A 14,603-nucleotide genomic window follows, 5' to 3' on the forward strand; every position below is an offset into this window, starting at 1 on the left:
TGGGATGTCTAGTCTTTTGCCTCATTCATGTGAGCGTGGCGCTCGGGGCTGGACACAATTTCCCAACATCCCACTGAAGTGAGGACTCGTCCTCGGCTAACCAATGAGGTAATTGCAAAAAGACCATAGGAAAAAGCCAAGGAGCCTGTGATTGCAACATTCAATATGGCCACTAGAGTGCGATAGAGTACAAGAAACTATTTCTCAGCTATCCTTATTGTAAGTAGAGAGATAACAGGATCATTCTTGGCATAGCCTACCCTGGTGGTCCCGAGACCCCCGTGTTGGGAACCAGTGATCTAACGCTAGTTAATAAAACGGTTCTGGCCCTCAATTCTGAATTAATCTTCAAGCTGTTGTAAAGTACCCAAATGCACCTGAACACATTACAGTAACTGAAATATGAATGGGCTACTGAAAATCACTATTCGTACCGGCTTTAGACCTTATGTGTCGCTTAGCAACTCTGTGTAAGTCATAGCTACTGTTCGATAACTATATTGCTTGGCAGAAGAAAAATGTTGAATGATTATCATTTAATTATTATTAAAAGCCACAACCAACAAAATCAATGTAAAGCTCAGCCTCTTGTGCCTTATTGTTTTAACACAAATTAAAAACGTTCCTGTCAGAAAACCATGCTCAATGGAGTACTTTGGGTTGTTTGTTTCAAATAAAATCACAGAAATTATATTGATATTTTTAGATTTTTAATTTTGATGACTGGTAGTGATTACAGTCAAGAGGTAAACAAAATGAATGAACATATTTTCATTGACCACAGCATTACAACACAACATGTATCTGAACTTATTTGTGGTTTGCAAGGCTTTAAATACCCCCTAAAAAACAATATGTTTCCAACTTTATTTATTGATTTAGTTTTTTCCTCAATGTAAGACTTCTGGGGCCATATCATACGCCCAGTGTAAGTGCAAGGGGAAGGGCAAGTGCTGTCTTTGCTAGTTTCTGGCACTCAAAAAACTCAACCCCTTTTTTTCTTTAATTACCACTGGGTCGCTGAAACACGTCCTTTGATGTACTGACCCAGTGGTAATTAAAAGGGAAAAAAAGTTCGATTTTGCGTGCTAGAAACTAGCAAAGATAATGCTTGCACTTGCACTGGGTGCACAATATGGCCCCTGGTGTGCTATGTGAGGCGATGAATAGAACAGCACAGCAAGTACAGTGAACATACAGTGGAAACATTTGCACGACTGTAGTTTTATAGTCTATGAATGCAGATTAAGGGCATAGGTCATCCTCCGATGTGAGAATGAGAGTTTTGAGTTTGTGTGCTGGTGGGATCTCTCAGGAGAAGGTCAGTCCATTAGATAGATAAGGCTGTTCTTTTCTTAAACCTGAATGTCATTCAGTGGATGTGGAAGACAAATAGCTGTGTGACTGGGAATTCAAAAACCAATTGAGTACACTGCCTGTGATACATTCATGACGTAAAGACCCTCCAGAGACTATTTGAAAGGAATGATGCTCATTTCACAATCGCAACCTAATATTTAGGCATGGAGTTGTTACGGCACATAAGTTGATGCTTGCATTTCAAAAGCAGTTTGTCTTTGTCGTGAACGTGAAGGACAAAACGTCTGTGATTAGAACAGTGCTGCCACTTCCAAAACAATTATATTTCATTGTCTGCTCCACAGGGCAGGATACATACACTTCCTCTGGTACAGTGTCAGCCACTTTCCTCATACATAAAAAGATTAAAAAACATTTTATTTGTACAGAAATATATAAATCTACAAAGCTATAATGCCAGTTTTTTTCTCTTCAATTTTCTGTTTTATGTCAAACAAAAATATTGGTTGTGCTATATGCATTAGTAGAATATGTAACAAAATAATACATAGTACTAGATCTGTACAAAATATCCCAAACCTCTCCAACGAAGCCTTTTGCCTTTACACGCATTCAGAGATGCACACATGGGAGTGGTCTGATGTGGGATCTGGGAACCAATGGCAATGCAGTTGAACGAGAGAAAAAAATCTTTCCCTGTGTGACACTGTAAGCATAAAGCCAATCTTCTACTTTAAGCAGTAATGTAGTGTTGTGTTACTGTGTTGAGTTCAACCTTTACCTACTTTTTTCAAGCTTGTATCATAAGACCTTGAAATAAATTCATAGCAAAAAATACAAAAAATAGCCTAGAATCAACCTCTGATAAGTTAGGGTACACTAATGTCGTCTTTACATGAAAATAAATGAAATTAATACTGTTATCAAAATATATTTGTTGTATCCATGGTTATTTACCCAATCTAAGCTTGTGAAATCAGAAAAATCTGTGATCAGTGGGGTCAAACAGAGGAAGGTTGGCTATAACCATCACAACTTTTATAAAATATTAAAACAATTAAAATATTATATAGATCATCATATACATCTACAGTCTTTCCGTGTCCACATATAGGTGAATGATTGGCTGAGTTGAATTCTGAGTTCTTGGTCCAGACAGAGATTCTTCAACTTGGTGGCTTGTGGTTAATCTTGAAGAATATGAAGGCAGCTGAGGGGAAACTTCTCTGAGGGATCACTGCGATCATGACTGAGCCAGATAATATTGGTGAGTGGTTTAGACAAAGTTATTCACGAGATGTTGGTTCGAACTGTTTTACGATGCTGTGTTCTTATCACATTCCCTCTGTCAAGCTTTTTAAGGACATTGGTAATCTCCCCACACTGTCTGTGACTGAAGTCAATTGGTCAGACGAATAACAAGAGGAATCGCGTATGCCCTCTGAATTAGGTTGCTTTCTTAGTTTGCAGAGGCCCGTCATGTCAATGAAATAAATAATACAACAAAAATAGACGTGACAGAGAAAATAAAGTGGAAAATATCTGCATATCAAATTGCCTGGGGTCACTGAATACAAAAAGATCAGTCCACAAAATCCCTTTAAGGCAAATGGAAATCTGGTGAAATACTTAATCCCATGTAATACATTCACTGCACAGTTCACTTGTCCTCGTGTGTGTGTGTGTGTGTGCGTGTGTGTGTGTGTGTGTGTGTGTGTGATGTTGTATGCTGAATGCAAGTGTGTGTGCTTCCGCATATGTTGTGTGTGTGTGTGTGTGTGTGTGTGTGTGTGTGCGTGTGTGTGTGTCTGTGTGTGTGTGTGTGTGTGTGTGTGTGTGTGTGTGTGTGTGCGCGTGCGTGTGTGTGTGCGTGTGCGGTGGACGTTTCAGCGTTACTGTTGGAGGTTTAGTGCCAGGCCCTCTGGAGGAGGCCGAAGGGGTTGGGGGAAGAGGGGGGTGTTAGGGAGGGGAGTGGGAGAAGGCAGCGCTCCAAAACAGTCACAGCCTCAGTTCCCCGCCTCCCTGAGCCCAGATGCCGGGGGGATTGTGGGGATGCACTCGTGCGGCCTGGCAGAGGCCACAAAGCCGGGCGAGCAGATGCACTTGTACGAGCCGTCCGTGTTGGTGCACTGCCCGTTCTGACACAACGCCACCTTGTCGCTGATGTCCTCGCATTCGTTGATGTCTGCGGGGGGAAAGAGACATGCGGGGGTTAGGACAGAGGAGAGGGCTTTCACAGTTGAAACAGCTTCCTGGGACACATGTGCTGCTGAGTAGCCTGATAACGAATATGTTAAAAATCATCGGGTATATCTGAAGTCACATCAACTGTTTTGCAGCTTTCACAATCTCCTTTCCTTGTTAGTTCAATACTTCTCATTGAGACAAATCTTTCTTTCTTTCGTTCTTTCTTTCACTCAACAATGTGATAGACTCTCTTTGTACATCGTCATTCTTGCGTGAAAACCTCATAACTCCAATTTTGTTGATTCTAATGTTTTAACCTAAATTGAATGATTACATGTTCCTCTATGTGCTGTGCCTAACCCTAACCCAATGGTTAAACAGAAAGAAAAAAAATGCATGGCCGTCAACCTAAGACAGTGGTTCCCAAGGGGTACATGGAGGTACTATAGGGGGTACTTGAGAGAAAGGGAAAATGTAAAAAATGTAAGAAGTTTTCTAAGCAAAATGTTGTAGTCGGGTAAAGCGGGTACTTGGATTTAGAAATCAAGGAAAGGGGGTAGTGAAGCCCAAAAAAAGTTTGAGAACCACTAACCTAAGAACTGTTTTTCTTGGTTCCTGAAAAGTTCACAATTTGGAGATACAAGGTTGTCAGTCTACGACAGACATGTGTTACATAATATCACATTTGAAAAGGCAGTGTATCTTTAATCATGCCGTTATGTTGCGTGTTGGTTGGATAATGGATAGGAATTGAACTCGAGTCCCGGCCATCTTGAACATTAAAGTCTTCAGATGTTGTTACTTAAATTAACAATGCATTGTATACAATTTCCCTTTGGCCTTCAAGTGGTTTCCTCGGCGCGGGAGGTCTGATTGTCATTTCTTAGCAGTCAATGTCAAATGAGCCTCCATGTTGATGTCATGTTCTGCTGGTGTTTATAAAAGGAGGCATGGCACGAGCTACATGGCTCCCCCATGTTTCCATGGTGTCAGACTTCACTCTGTCTGCTTGGGAAAAGTACCGGCCTTGGACTGATAAGCCCGCGTGCAGACAGATTCCTACATCATATTGTAATCATAGCATTTCATTATGACAAGACAGTCTCACTTTCAAACAAAACAAACGAAGCACACTTAAAATGTGTAATATCCCATGTATTACACGTTGTGGCTGAGATTCAAGGCCTCCCTACTCTTGGCAGAGAGCGACTAGGGAAATTCAGACCAAACTAGGCTAACGCACGCTGGTTTTGAAGAGTGCACTGCTTTCATCAGTTTCCCATAAAATAGAACTTAAAGCAAGCCTGTTAAATTCAAAGCTTCTCCTTGAGCCTGATGATATACTGCACCATGAGTTAGCTCACTGAAATTAACCCAAGCCATGGCTCCAATAGGCACAAACCTGGAGGAGGGTTCACCGTGGTTTGATTTCAAGATCCAACCCCACATTTTGAAACAAGATGAACTGCTCTATTTCCTACTGACTCCGGGAAATCCCTGAGCGCTGAGGAGACACAGTGGAGGTTCTAAATGCATTGTGGGTGGTCTGTTCTGAAAGATGTCCAGGATGCCGGGGAAAGAACCTACCTATACAGGCCATCTTGTTGAGGTCAAGTTCGTAACCGTCAAAGCAGTCGCAGGTGTAGCCTTCCCGCACGCGAACGCAGCGGCCGTTTTCACAGCCGTTCAGGATTCCACACTCCTCCGCTCTGAGGCCCTCAAAGCCATCGTAGCGATCTGATCAGACAAAGAAATACATGAGAACACAGCCATGGACATTTAATTGTTTTTTATTAGCTGCGACCAGCAGTTCTATACTGTAGGTCGCTCTGTCAGTCAGTTAGTCGACAAAAAGTTCACCACCCTTTAACGGGCACAATATTCTCCCTAGGAGGCTGACATTTGGCATGGAGGTCAAGTGTGTGCGTGTGCGCACAGGTGTGTGTTCGTGCAGAGTAGGGTGGCAGATGCAGAACAGGGTAGCCCCCCCTGCCCAAAAAAGAGGCATCAAAGACAACAAAATTATAAAATAACACAAATACTTAAGATTCTTTAAAGTAGCTGCCCTTTGCCTTGGTGGAAATGTTTTGGGGGGGAAATCATACTTTACATAGGCATCAATGTCACAGTTTGTCTAAGACACACATTTCAAGCTTTTAAGCAAAGCTTAAAAGCAAAGCTTTTAGATCAAAATAATATAGTGAAAAACATAATAGATTCAGTCAGATGACGTGTGCAAACCTTTCACTGGGAGTCCGAGTGCACAGTCTCTACTGTAGTTAATGAGGATCAGTTTCACTGGGAGTGCACAGTCTCTACTGTAGGTAATGAGGATCAGTTTCACTGGGAGTGTACAGTATCTACTGTAGGTAATGAGGATCAGTTTCACTGGGAGTGTACAGTCTCTACTGTAGGTAATGAGGATCAGTTTCACTGGGAGTGTACAGTCTCTACTGTAGGTAATGAGGATCAGTTTCACTGGGAGTGTACAGTATCTACTGTAGGTAATGAGGATCAGTTTCACTGGGAGTGTACAGTCTCTACTGTAGGTAATGAGGATCATTTTCATTGGGAGTGTACAGTCTCTACTCTAGGTAATGAGGATCAGTTTCACTGGGAGTGTACAGTCTCTACTGTAGGTAATGAGGATCATTTTCATTGGGAGTGTACAGTCTCTACTGTAGGTAATGATGATCAGTTTCACTGGGAGTGTACAGTATCTACTGTAGGTAATGAGGATCAGTTGTCTGAGAAACTAGGGTGCATAGTAACTGTGTACCCACCGATGTAGGGATTCACGGGTTGCGGCTGGAACTCTCGCGGCCGTTGGACGGGGACTCGGACGGGCGGCTCTCGAAGGCCGTAGTCGTTGTCGGTGAAGAGAGGGACGCTGTCGGGGCTGTCGTAGGGCCCTCCTGGGCCACCGTACCCGTCCCAGTCTGGAAACCGCTCAGGAGGATCCTCCGGCCCCTCTGGGCTGTACTCGTAGACTGGCCGGGGCAGGTTGCACATCGCTGCGTAGTCACCTAAATGCACCAGCACACACGAGAAACAAGTATATTTGATGGATTACTAAATAGTAATGAAGAAGTGACAACACAAAACTTTAAACATTCAAGAACAAGACAGAAATCATCAAACATAGCAATCACCAGGGTTCCTACACATTTTCAAAGAAAAAGAAAAATGCTGAACTTTTTCCAGACCTTGATTTGTTTTGAAGATTTTGTTGTTGTTCAATATGATTTATGCAGATAGACATCTTGCCCCCGCTAACTAGGTCATATCACAGTATAGATGAAGATTGTTCTTCACAGCGACAAATATCAGAATATGTGAGAAGATTGGCAGGGCTCCTACACGGTTTCCATTTTAAAATTCCATATTTTCGCCAGACCCTGTGTTCTTGACTGGATTTGATTTTGGTTGGTATTTGATATAATGCATGCTGACAGCGGCTGCCGGCTGGGTAATAAGAGCATCCCTCTAGCTGAATAGTATTCTTCATATCAACAAAAACTGTAGACTCAAATTGGCTCTACAACAACATAAAAGCAATAATTATGTGTGTATCGGACCTGAAATGATCAAAATAATTTTTTATATTTTTCCAGACTTTCTAGACCTTCGTAGGAACCCTGAATCACTGTCTGGATGCTTCTCACCAGTGTATCTCCTGGGACAGAAGAGACACTGCTCACTCCAGGCGACGCCGTACAGGCAACAGCACTCCGTGTAGGTCGTCCTGCTCCCGGGGAGGGGGTTAGCACACATGTTGTCCTCCACCAGGTCCACCCAGCAGATTTCCAAGTGGATGTCCTGATCAGGCTCTAGAGTGTTTAGGGGAGAGGATGGAGGGATGAACAAACAGACACCAGGTGGATGTCCTGATCAGGCTCTAGTCTAGAGTGTCTAGGGGAGAGGATGGAGGGATGAACAAACAGACAGATGCTTGGAAATATCAAAAGTGAGGAAAAAATGCTGCCTCGACAGAGGGCTGTAATGCGGCTTTTCCCACAGCATTGTTGGCAGAGTGGTGTGCTCATCAGGAGGCAAATTAAAATCACTTAGTTAGGGGTGAGAGCCTTCAGTCTCTTACTCTGTGAGCTATCAAACCTTGTCATAGACTGAAGATTTGGGAATACTTTTCTGCAAATCATGTCTCTTTTTCCCCCCACTTTGACACAAGATACTGAAATAAACTGTATTCAACCTCCCCATACAAAAGCACATTGATTTCTGGAAAAGCTCAGCCTCACCACATATTTCACAGTGGCTTCCACTCCCCCCCACTTCATATTTTTCATTTCCCCGTCAAAGAGCACCTTGTTTACACACACAGCATACCAGAGCCTTTTGTCTTTTTCATCTGGTCTTTATTAAGCAGTATCTGATTAATGAAAGGAAGTAAAAGTTCTCTTATTGTGTACTTAAACTTGAACTTGAACTTTGTATTTTCTGATTTTAGCTGGAAATGTTCACACAACTCCCACAATCCCTTTCTCTCATATCTATTCACAAATGTACCATGCATGAATCTGTATCTTTCTTCTTTCTGTCTTCGAAATCAGTTCTTTGCTTCAAGCGCCTTGTCTTGTTCTACCTTAAATCCATCACGGACCCAGTCCTGGACCCCCTGCAGTTCGCTTACAGAACCAACAGGTCTGTAGATGATGCTATAAACATGGCCCTCCACTCCATCCTCATGCACCTGGGCACTGCAGGAACCTATGCCAGGATCCTGTTGGTGGACTTTAGCTCAGCCTTCGACACGGTCGTCCCACCCTCCCCCATCACCCTGGGTGACTCCCCAGTTAACACTGTGGAGTATTTCCGCTTCCTGGGGATCATCATCACCCAGGACCTGAAATAGGAGCTGAACATCAGAGCTCTCAGCAAGAATAGTCCAGTAAAAATGTCACTTGACCTCACACTAATTGCAACAAAACCAAACTCAACTGATTTTGTATCCTCAATATGTCCTCAATGAAGGAAAAAAAGTGTTAAGGAAATGTATGAAGGGAAATTTTTGAAAATGACCCATATGATGCTACCAAAAACGTTTTTTTTTTTTTTTTTAACATTTATTTTTATTTTCTCCTTGAAGCAAAAAACACATACAGGATATAAGTGATGAGATTTATGGCACATAAAAAAAAAAAAAGGCTTCCATCATATTTAGGTCATTTTCAAAACTTTCCCTTCATACATTTCCTTAACACTTTTCTTCCTTCATTGAGGACATATTGAGGATACAAAATCAGTTGAGTTTGGTTTTGTTGCAATTAGTGTGAGGTTGACCCACATATTTGCATAAAATGCCTGGACTAGAAGGCACAACAGAGGATGTACTTTGTGCGGCAGTTGAAGTGAAGTGCCAAAGGCAATGATGGTGCACTTCGACACCTTTGAAGTGCCAAAGGCAATGATGGTGCACTTCGACACCTCCATCGTTGAGTCGCTCCTCCATCACTGTCTGGTATGCTGCTGCTGCCCTCAAGGACATCTGCAGACTGCAGCGCATCATCCGCTGTGTTGAGAAGGTGATCGGATGCAACCTGCCATCCCTTCAGGACCTGCACACCACCAGCACGCTGAAGCAGTCTCGTAAAATCATGGCTGACCCCTCCCACTCCAGACACAAACTCTTTGAAATGCCCCCCCTCAGCAAGAGACTGAGGCCTGTCAAGACCAAAACCTCTCGCCACAAGCTTCTTCCCAACTGCCATCGGCGTCTTCAACCATGCCCGAAAGCCCCTTCTACCTAACTCTATCACCCCCCCAATACCCCCCGAGCACAGCCGAATCCCTCCACTGACATGGACCCCTACCCCTCCACCCCCATCATACATCACTTTACAGTAGTAACAGCTGGACTACACTCTTTACATTAAAGTATTATACTGTAGCTGCTTCTCCTACCAGAACTTTTTACTCTATTATATTACTCTCGTTAACTACATCGTGCACCGCTTGGACTGTCAATTCCTATTTAATGCCTATTTAACACTCCTATTTGTGTATATATTGTATGGATAATATTGGATATATTGGATATATTGGATAATATTGTATATATTGGACTGCACTTGCAATTTTTGTGATTTTGTCATACATATATATATATATATATATATATATATATATATATATATATATATATATATATATATATATATATATGTGTGGCTAGATGGACAGATTGATTGAGGAAGAGAGAGATGCCTTCCCAAGCTGTGCTGGATTGGCACAAACATGAGGAAATCCTGATTATTTGAGATATACTCTGGCACTGCACCTCCATGGTCCCCTACTTTATGTTGTTTTTTCTATCTATATCTTCTTTCTGTCTCCTGAATATTGATATGACCGCTATGCTGCATACTTACACTAAGTCAAATTCCTTCTATGTAATGTTTATATATTGTGGCAAAAGATTCATTGTATCTTTGAAATTCTCTATTTCTGCCTTTTTTGTGTGCATTTGTGTAAAAGGTGAGTTTGTATGTGTTTGTGTTTGTTTGTTTGTGTGTGTGTGTGTGTGTGTGTGTGTGTGTGTGTGTGTGTGTGTGTGTGTGTGTGTGTGTGTGTGTGTGTGTGTGTGTGTCTCACACACCTTCTGTGGAGTTCATGCTGATGCAGCGTTGCCGTGTGCCGTCCAGTACCAATGGAGGACTGCAGAAACAGTTAAAGGAGCCAGCGGTGTTCACACACACTCCGTCCACACAGAAATCTTCCCTCTCACACTCGTCATAATCTGGAACACACATGGGCAGAAAGCTCAATGACCGGATTGAGGTTGGAATGATATTTACATAACAACTCTATTTTTAAGGTGTTTTAATATCACTAAATTACTACCACATTCACTTGTATAATTACTGTAAACAATTGAGACCATTGCAGTATCGGCAACTGCATTTTACAATGTGTGCAATGGGGTCACATTTGGAAGAAATTTGCTGAATTGCTTTACGGCACAAAACAGGAAGAGGGCGCTGTTCTTCCAGTGCAAATGGAGCAAGTAGTGACACGAAGCAGTGGAGTTTATGGGAAATACGGTCTTGATTTTGAGAAACACAAGCACAAACAAAACCACTGGTATAAGAAAGAGGCCTCATTTGTCTCATTTCTTTACAGTATTTCTACAAAGGTATCACAAATAATCTGACAATGATATATTGATGTTTGAAAATGCTACCAGATAAAAAACACAAGTCTATTCTTACCCACACACTCGAGCCGGATGTTGTCATAGTAGAAGCCGGAGCGACAGTAGCAGGTGTAGGTAGAAAAGCGATTGGAACACTTTCCATTCTTACAAATGTCTGATCCAAACATCTCACACTCATTCACATCTGATGGGAGAAAGAGACAAGGAGACATTCACAAGCAGTTACACCATATGAATATGTAAATGGTAACTAACAATGGTCAAAACTATTTGTTAATTATTTTTTTGTCACATTGCTTGAAACAGCACAGCTCTTATAACAAGCTGTCAGGACATACTGGCAGCTAATTAGTCAGGTATGCAGCCAGGTATCTCATTAGGCCTTCAAAGCTGTAGAGACAGACCCATAAATGAGGCGGGGAATTATGTCCGTCTATCTGGCTTTCAACGTTGCTGCAGGTGGAAATAAAATAGAGGCTGACTCAGCACCCTTCTTTGTGCCCACACAAAGTTATGGAGGGGAAGCTGTAAAAGCTTGGGCGATATCAACTGAAAACTGTAGTTAGTGGCTTGAAGAGATTAAAAAGTATGAGTGAATGTGTGTGTGTGTGTGAGAGAGAGAGAGAGAGAGAGAGAGAGGGAGAGAGAGAGAGAGAGAGAGAGAGAGAGAGAGAGGAGAGAGAGAGAGAGAGAGAGAGAGAGAGAGAGAGAGAGAGAGAGGGAGAGAGAGGGAGAGAGAGAGAGAGAGAGAGAGAGAGAGAGAGAGAGAGAGAGAGAGAGAGGGAGAGAGAGAGAGAGAGAGAGAGAGAGAGAGAGAGAGAGAGAGAGAGAGAGAGAGAGGAAGAGATTACCTTTGTAACGGTGCTGTTCTTCCAGGCTTTGTGGAGAGGACACAGTCAGGGGCAGAAGCCCGCTGCCATGAGGGCACAACTGGTTGTAATCCGCTGGAGAATAAACAAAATACTTTGTTAGTGAAAGAAACAATATAATTAGCAATTAAAATGAGCTGCCAATCACATAAAGTAACCTGAATGACCAGTATCCACTGTTCTCCAGTACCATGTTGGGTCAGCGACTATAAGTCTCCTAACCTAATGTAGGCCTACCTCTTCCTGGGACAGGACAGGCGTGGATCTCGCAGTTGTCACCCCACCCGGCCCCCACTGTGCAGCAGCACTCCTGCTTGGTGGTGTTACGAGACAAGACGTTGTCGCAGAAGTTGGCGTCGTTCACGTTGTAGTAACACTCCTTTCTCTCCTCTGCTGAGGGAGCTGATGGAGGGACTGGAGCACCGGGCTTAGGGGTCATCATGTCAGCTGTTAAGGAGCAAAGAAAATCACGTCATTTTTGGGCGGGGGACTTATGTAGGCAAGCAAAAGTCAAAGTGTGTTTTTATGTGTATAGTAATTGTGCATCAGATGCTACTACTACTAAATAGTATAATAGTGTGATGATTTGATACTTTATTGATCTCTATAGGGAAGGTTTCTTTTCACCTGCCTCCCCTCCACAGGGAGGTCAGAGGTCAGGTCCGGCACTACTTGAGCTGGTAGGGATTCAGTGACTTGCCCAAGGACACTTGAGCAGGGCGGAGTCTTGCTGACACAGGGGCTTGAACCCGGGGTTGATCAAAGGGCGGCCTCCCTACTCACTACACCAGCCGGCTTACCACAGATGTAATGCCATAACACTCCAGTAGTATGATGTTATTACACAGTAACAGTGTCAAGTTCCGTGCAGAGTGTCCAGCACATGCCTCCATGCCCTCGCCTGCCACTGCTGAGCCTGCTCATTTGTCCAAAGGCATGGGCTCATGCATTCACCCTTAAGCTGCCGGCTTAGCCAAATGGAAACACTGGCATGTGAGTCAACACACCGTTCACGCTCACATGATTGATTAACGCACGTCGAAAGCAAACAGCGGAATGTGGCGAAAAGGTACACAAAGGCATAGCTGGGGTTTAGTGCCCAGGCAGAAGAAAAAACATCCCCGCTGAGGGCCGCGCCCGCCGCTTCATAATGTAAATATGCCCCTTTCCTGTACACATACGCAGATCAGGCTGGAGATGTGATGGTCTTTCCTGTACACATACGCAGATCAGGCTGGAGATGTGATGGTCTTTCCTGTACACATACGCAGATCAGGCTGGAGATGTGATGGTCATTCCATGGCTACAGGGGCTTTTCCCTTCCATTTACGATTGTCTTACGCATGTCAGTAACCTTCACTCCTGAGATCATGTTAGTGTAGGAGAGAGCGATGAGTCTATGCTGCTAACTGCCAATAGCTACACCTTTTCCTTGTTTGTCTTGGTGGGGAAATCGTGGAGCTCTGATGGAGGACTTTCTACCTCATTTGTCCGAGAGACTGGACAAATACAAATTTCGTTTTGTAGCCAATCCGCCCAACCCTAATCTATAAAACAAATGGAGACAACCTCCGCAGGTCAAGAGATGCTGTATGGGACGTTGTGTAGCGCCACGTCCCACATCGTTAGCCTGTTGTTTGGATAATGAGAGACGGCTCATTACAGCGATGGGATGGAGAGTTAAGTCCCGTGAGTCCTGCTGCATTACCCAGGGAGCGGCACTGGCTGCTGAGGGGATCAAATTCCTCATTGTCGCTGGGGGCAGATGCACAGGAAGCTGCCGTCAAAGTTCTCACACAGGGCCTCCCCGCACAGCGCCAGGCTCATCTCACACTCGTTCACGTCTGAGCAAGACAGGAGAGAAGAGGAGAGGAGAGGAGAGGGGAGAGGAGAGGAGAAGAGGGGAGATGAGAGGAGAGGAGAGGAGAGGGGAGGAGGGGAGAGGGGAGGAGGGGAGAGGGGAGAGGAGAGGAGAGGAGAGGAGGGGAGGGGAGGGGAGAGGAGAGGAGAGGAGAGGAGAGGAGAGGAGAGGAGAGGAGAGGAGAGGAGAGGAGAGGAGAGGAGAGGAGAGGAGAGGAGAGGAGAGGAGAGGAGAGGAGAGGTCAGGTCAATGCAGGGATATGGGAGCACGTGCACAGTGCACACAGGTATGCATGCAGCAAGCACACATGCGAGGTCATGTGTGGCCAAATCATGGTAAGTGGCCATCGCTATTAGAAGACTTCTATTCCTCACTACACATACAAATTAAGGAAAATAACCATTAACTGAAGTCCATTGGTTTCTTTTATCCCTTAAAAAGTAGGACCACATGTTACAAATTGTCTGCTATCAATCATTTTGTAAGTGTAAGCTGTCACTCTGTGTATCAAATGTTGAAAGCTGTTGAAATGAAAATATTCAAAATGATCCGTTTATTGTGATATAAATGTTGACCAAATGCCACAGTAGCACGCAATGGTTACGCAGGAATGTGCGGTGAGCCTATCCATCACGAACGTGTTTACTGGAGAGCAGTTACACACCGACACATCTGCTGCTGTCTCCTGCTGGGTTGGTGTAGCCCGGGTCGCACTGGCAGCGGAAGGAGCCATCGGTGTTCTCGCAGAAGCCATGGTTGCCACAGATGGTCTCGTTGACACACTCATCAATATCTGAGAGGCCAGAGGAAACAACGGTGAGCGCATTGCATTACGTTACGTTACAATGTCGCACGCCAAGATGGACTGTTTCGTGGAATCGGCGCCGGCGCCGCACATGACTAAAATAAACATGACTACCGCTCTGAACTTACAATAACAACAGCAATCACTGCCATCATAATATGTCAGAAGTGGTGCATAGATAGGAGCAATCATTTTGGAGGGTTTTCAACTTCAAGGGCATCCATATAATTGAATATAGTGCATTATACTGACTATGACCGTTGTCACTCAACCAGGTGAGTCTGTAGGAGATGGCCTATATGAGTGCAGCAGGCATCTGGAAAGCTTCAGAGCCAATGTCCTTTGGTAGGGTCAATGGAGTGAGAAGTGACATGTTGCTCATAGGGA

At 43.9% G+C, this 14,603-nt stretch overlaps 1 protein-coding gene across 1 annotated transcript in view; it reads right to left on the reverse strand.

The window, feature by feature from the left end:
• Positions 1-723: 723 nt before the first annotated feature.
• The window catches only part of LOC310772686 (latent-transforming growth factor beta-binding protein 2-like), a gene marked incomplete at its 5' end in the record, with an annotated part of 73,629 nt that continues 59,749 nt past the window's right edge, over positions 724-14,603 (reverse strand). The window contains 11 exon segments of the mRNA XM_083632551.1: positions 724-3,505; positions 5,095-5,244; positions 6,291-6,533; positions 7,173-7,337; positions 10,124-10,264; positions 10,737-10,865; positions 11,533-11,625; positions 11,788-11,997; positions 13,259-13,310; positions 13,312-13,394; positions 14,076-14,204. Coding sequence (XP_083488677.1) covers positions 3,327-3,505; positions 5,095-5,244; positions 6,291-6,533; positions 7,173-7,337; positions 10,124-10,264; positions 10,737-10,865; positions 11,533-11,625; positions 11,788-11,997; positions 13,259-13,310; positions 13,312-13,394; positions 14,076-14,204 — 1,574 coding nt within the window. The 3' untranslated portion in view covers positions 724-3,326.

This window comes from Poromitra crassiceps (assembly GCF_964638095.1).
Source record: "Poromitra crassiceps genome assembly, chromosome: 3".
Taxonomy (NCBI): domain Eukaryota; kingdom Metazoa; phylum Chordata; class Actinopteri; order Beryciformes; family Melamphaidae; genus Poromitra; species Poromitra crassiceps.